The 5,138-nt window shown below is 31.9% G+C and overlaps 2 protein-coding genes across 3 annotated transcripts in view; one reads left to right on the top strand and one right to left on the bottom strand.

Annotated features, from left to right (window-relative positions):
- LOC111489101 (transcription factor MYB118-like) overlaps positions 1 to 1,474 on the top strand; it is a 2,373-nt gene extending 899 nt beyond the window's left edge. Inside the window, exons 2-3 of the mRNA XM_023137137.1 lie at positions 76 to 202; positions 962 to 1,474. Coding sequence (XP_022992905.1) covers positions 76 to 202; positions 962 to 1,399 — 565 coding nt within the window. The 3' untranslated portion in view covers positions 1,400 to 1,474. The remainder of the gene's footprint in view (positions 1 to 75; positions 203 to 961) is intronic.
- A 1,632-nt stretch (positions 1,475 to 3,106) lies between these two features.
- Positions 3,107 to 4,986, bottom strand: LOC111489683 (glutaredoxin). Of its 2 annotated transcripts, none has more exons than XM_023138006.1 (4): positions 4,829 to 4,986; positions 4,625 to 4,713; positions 3,707 to 3,805; positions 3,107 to 3,386 (listed from the first exon to the last, which is right to left on the bottom strand). In XM_023138006.1, the coding sequence occupies exons 1-4, from the start codon at positions 4,882 to 4,884 to the stop codon at positions 3,307 to 3,309; spliced, it is 324 nt and encodes a 107-aa protein (XP_022993774.1). In that variant the 5' UTR covers positions 4,885 to 4,986; the 3' UTR covers positions 3,107 to 3,306. The 2 variants fall into 2 exon arrangements, with proteins under 2 accessions (XP_022993774.1, XP_022993775.1); XM_023138007.1 differs by lacking the exon at positions 3,107 to 3,386 and adding an exon at positions 3,422 to 3,638 and having other exon boundaries at positions 3,669 to 3,805.
- Positions 4,987 to 5,138: the final 152 nt, after the last annotated feature.

Genomic DNA, 5,138 nt, shown 5'->3' with positions numbered 1-5,138 from the left:
TTTTTTTTTTTTTTTTTTTTTTTGTATGTTTGAATGATTAAATCACAGCCGTTGAATTTGTGTGTGTTTTTCCAGATTATTGGTGCAATTAGTGGATGAATATGGCATAAAAAAATGGTCACAAATTGCAAAAATGCTGCAAGGAAGAGTAGGGAAGCAGTGTAGAGAGAGATGGCACAACCACCTCCGGCCAGACATTAGGGTTTTTTCCTTCTCTCTCTTCACTCTCTCTCTCTCTCCATACATATACATATACATACATACATACATACGATCTCATGTGATATCCGTACATACGCATGCCCGTCATACATTACACGTATCTATTTGTACCGACATACCATACATTTTGCATATATGTCAACATGGAATATATAGTATATCATTTAATTCACGGAATGAATGATTCGCTATCTCAACGCGTGTCGCACGTTGTATCGGAATATGACGTGACGTTTTGGTCTTTCTTCAAAGACGTATAATGTTTTTCGACACATTTTTAGAGCGTTAAACACTTTCCATGTCTACCATTTGTCTATACGTAGTTGACAACTCACGATAAATATAATTTTTTTAGGGCATATAATAAAAGAAAAATGGCCTTCCATTCTAATTCGATGAAAATTAGCCTATGTTTTGTTATTAATTTTCCTCCCAAAACTTTGCATAATTTGGGGTTTTTTTTTTTTGTAACAGTCATTTCAGACGATCATTCATTAGTTAATTGTTGTAAATAAATGATCGATGATAGCTTTTTGGGTTCAAATGGGTAACTCTCGATAACGGTTTTATTTTAGGCTTGAATTTTATTTTATTTTTTAGAATATTTTCTTTTAAAACAAATTCCTAAGAGAATTAATTATATTAATTATAGCTAAATTGTGTTTATTTTAGTATGAAAAATGCATATTGATTATTTATTTTTATTTTTTTAATTATTAAATTTGGGATGTGGGTGCAGAAAGACACGTGGAGTGAAGAAGAAGACAGAATACTAATTGAAGCCCACAAAGACATCGGAAACAAATGGGCGGAGATTGCCCGGCGGCTGCCCGGACGGACTGAAAACACCATAAAAAACCACTGGAACGCCACAAAGCGCCGCCAAAACTCCAAGAAGCTCAAAGGGAGAGATATTGATTCCAATCCCAACGGCTCGATTCTTCAAAATTACATCAAATCCGTCACCGCAGGAGATCGCAAAATCTCCGATTCGCTGCCGCTGCTGGTGGACAGCCACAGCCCTGCGGCGGAGGAGGGCGGGGGGTTCTGCTTCGGGTTCGGGTACGGATCTGGGTCCGGGTCGGGATCGGGGATGGAGTGTTTGAATCTGATGCAGAATGAAGAGATGAAATCAGAGATGGATCTGCTGGAGCTGATCTGTCAGGGGAATCTTTGATATTCTCGTCTTTATACAATATATAATATAATTTTATAATAATTAGGGTTTAAACTGCAAAAACTCTTTATTTTTTTTTTTAAGTATTTCATTTCGAGTTTAATATTCGAAAAATGGTTCGCAGGATATGGATAATCTTTTTAATGTTTATATTTGTTGTTGGATAACATGTTAAATTAAAGTTCGTTTTTAATAATTATTTAATTTTTTTTGTTTATAAAAATTACCATTTCATTCATTATAAATATTGAAATTTTTAGCTAAATTTTATAATTTAAAAACTATATTTTGAAATTACCATTTGTTTTATTTTTTAAAGTTAAATTTATAAACAATACTTTTCCCTATTAATTTATTTGTTTTATTATCTACTTTTTTGGAAAACTAAAAAGATTTTAATTTTTTTTTTTTATATAAGATCAAAAAATTAAAACATATATTTATAAAACCAAAAAAAAAAAAAAAAGTTCATAAACTTTTTCAAAACTCAAAAACCAAGACCAGTTTAAAAATTATTTAACTTTTTTGTTTTTTATTTTAAAAAAATGAAGTTTATAAATAATACTTTTGTCTATGGATTTTTTTAATTATCTTAAATAAAAAGTTAAAGATTGATAACAATATTTTAAAACAAAAGAAAAAAAAAAGTTGAGAGACGTTTTTTTTTTTTTTTTAAAATCATTTAACCTAAAATAAATGAGGGTGGTAACTGCCTATTAATGTACCAGCCTTTTTTTGGGGTCATGTTTTCAAATTATTTAAATTATTGTTGCTATAATATCCAATATTTGAATCTAAATAACCTTCCTTAAAAATAAAAAATGACAAAGCTTATGCATATATACTTGGCCGTATCACAAATGAAAGATATTAATATATTTAGAATTGAATTTGATAAAATTACAACTCTCAGATCAGATTAGTCAAAAGATTAAAAAAAATTAACATTTTTTCTATATATAATAATTTTAGCTAATTATTAATTGTTAAGAATTAATGCTTTTAATTTGGTAACCAAATTTGTCTTAACTACACATCATATATATATATATATATATTTTTAATGAACCCTAAGTTGGTTTCCTTTTGGGCATAATTTATGTTTGTTAATTATATTAATTTTAAAAATTAAAACGCTTCTAAACATGTTCTCTCTGTAATTGATGAATGGGTCAATTTCAATAGCATAAGAGTAGTCAATTGAGTACTTTTAAATACATTAATTATAAATTAAGCATAAGGAAGACGACTTGATATGCCTATAACAAAAAATCTAAATTACTAAGTTTTAGTTTTGATGTTTAGGAAGTTTGAAGAATGTTTAATAACTCTTTTTAAGTTTTTATTTCAGTTTTGTGTTCATAACCATCTCATATATATATATAAATTATCATATAAATTTAATTTTTTCGTGGAAGACTTATTAGACAATGTTTTTAGAAAGGATGCTTTTACAAAATTCAAAATCACTGTTTGGATTAGTTAAAAACACTAATTTGACCCTTGAAATGTCAATCAAACGTTTTATCAGAAAAGAAAAAGGTTTCTTCTACGTTGCCTTGATGAAAAAAAAAAAAAAAAAATGGAATCTTCACAACTTTTAAGATGAACACAATAGAACATGCAAAAAGAAGGGAGAAAAACTAACTTCATAAATATTTCAAAGATCAAAATAGACCTGTAGAAAATTCAAGATCAAAATAGTGAAGAAAATTTCGGCATACTAATTACTTATCATTAGATGCAAAGGAAGCACGGGTTCCTTCCAGTTATTCCAACGAACTACTAAAAGGTCCACTCAGAAAGCATTTTTTTTAGGGTAGAAATGCCAACAGTAGAGCAAGAAACAACAAGTAGAAGGTTTATTCATCCAATTGAACTATGTAATAACGTAACTCAGACTCCTTCTAAGCAGAAACTTTGGCAGTCGCTCCTGCTTCAGCCAGGAGAGGAACCAGCCCCCCTTTACTATTCAGTGCTACTGTTGCTGCGAAGCAACCAAAAGAACAAAAAAAATCTTAATAAGAGAAACTAGGGATTAAAAAGCTTAGATTAGATTAGATTATGGTGGTCTACTGACCCTTAATTCCTCTAACATGTGGGTTTGAATAGTAATTTGGCTCTATAACCATAACGTGTGAATCACTTATATCGATTAAAAAGAAAGCTCTTCAAATTTAAAAGCCTTCCATTTTGGTAATTCAAAAACTTGGATCGAGTGTGTGTATATCATTAACATGTTATACTATCGGATAAGAAAACGTGTAATAATGGTCATTCAAGTTGAGAGGGTAGTGAAAAATTTACCATCACAGCCACCAATGTGTTTCCCACCTATGAACACATTGGGGACGGTCCGCTGTCCAGTCCACTGAGCAAGTGCTGCTTGAATCTCACTTCCATCACCTTTACAATCAATTTAATCCAAATAATCAGCAGCCAAGTTGGGAAGTATGCATGACTAGAAAGCTTTGAAAGCATATAAAAATAATGAACATCAAAGAATTGGGTGCAAATCCTGCTCAGTGCTAGAAGCGTAGAAAACTCAATAATATGCGATTCATGAATACAATCTTGCAATAGAAGAAAAGTCAAACCTAAAGATGCCAAAGGATTAGGATAGACCCGGTTGAATTTCACAAAATATTCGGTGCTTCGAAGTTAAAACGATGGAAAAGTAAACAATAAAATCCAGACTGTACTTATAGCAGCTTCCATCGAAAGGTTACAGACAAATTCTCTGAAAAAGTCATCAAACATTCAACGGATGCACTACTCGTCTTTTTCCCAAACTCCATCATTCAAACTGAATCCCTTTGAACACGTTGGAGCATGAAAAGACATTTCAAAATCGCCAACAGTTGATTCACGAGAACAGTGAATAGTTAAAAATGCTTTAAGTTCTCCTTTTGAAAGTTTTCCTTGTCTTAAAGAACAAGAGAAAGTACATGCATTCAAAGATGCATCCAGAGCACGAAACAGTTAACTAACACAATCCGAATCCCAAACAATCGGGGGAAAGTCTATCAATATTCCATTAATTTCAAGAAGCTATAGAAAACAACTATATTGTTACCAATCCTAAATCCGCAAGCAGCAGAGCGCAAAATAGAAAAATACAGTCGTACGATCCATCGATAACCAAACAGATGGCATGCAGGTACACAAGGTGAGATTAAAAAATCGAACGCAAAGAATTCAAACGAAGAAACATAGAGTACGTACTCTCAGTATCCAATTCAACAGCCTTAAAATTGGCTCCCAGACCAGTCAACAATCTCTTCACCTGGACGCAGTAAGGACAGGAAGTCTTGCTGTGATTTGAAACAGAAGAACAAAACAGCATCCATTTAGCAATGAGCGAAAATCCATTCGTAAAGCCGAGAAATAGATTCATAAAAAGAGAAACAAGAAGATCGAAGGATGAACCTGAAGACGGCGACGGGATTGGAAGCCACAATCTGTTTAGCCTTCTCCAACGCCATTATCGAAATCCTCGAATTGCAACCCTAACGATGCGAGCTCTGAAAGAAATGAGAAACAGAAAAATAAAGAAACTCTAATTCGACGGGAAGAGCATAAGCGTCCAAATAAATAAATAAATAAATAAAAACCGCACGTGTCGGCCGTGTGAGAATCTTGTTTGATCTGTCACGTTGAACCGTTGGATATTTCTCGCAGTGGAGTCTTTTTTTTTTTTTTTTTTTTTTTTTTTTTTTTTTTTTTTTTTTTTTTTTTT

Source organism: Cucurbita maxima, unplaced genomic scaffold (genome assembly GCF_002738345.1).
Source record: "Cucurbita maxima cultivar Rimu unplaced genomic scaffold, Cmax_1.0 Cma_Scf00014, whole genome shotgun sequence".
Lineage (NCBI taxonomy): Eukaryota > Viridiplantae > Streptophyta > Magnoliopsida > Cucurbitales > Cucurbitaceae > Cucurbita > Cucurbita maxima.
This window is presented reverse-complemented; position numbering and strand designations above follow the sequence as displayed.

Coding starts and splice junctions, on each gene's coding strand:
- LOC111489683 (XM_023138006.1), bottom strand. CDS start 4,884: ATGGCGTTGGAGAAGGCTAAACAGATTGTGGCTTCCAATCCCGTCGCC. Junction 4,714..4,828: donor AATCCCGTCGCCGTCTTCAG/GTTCATCCTTCG, acceptor TTCAAATCACAG/CAAGACTTCCTGTCCTTACT. Junction 3,806..4,624: donor TGTTGAATTGGATACTGAGA/GTACGTACTCTA, acceptor TTGATTGTAAAG/GTGATGGAAGTGAGATTCAA.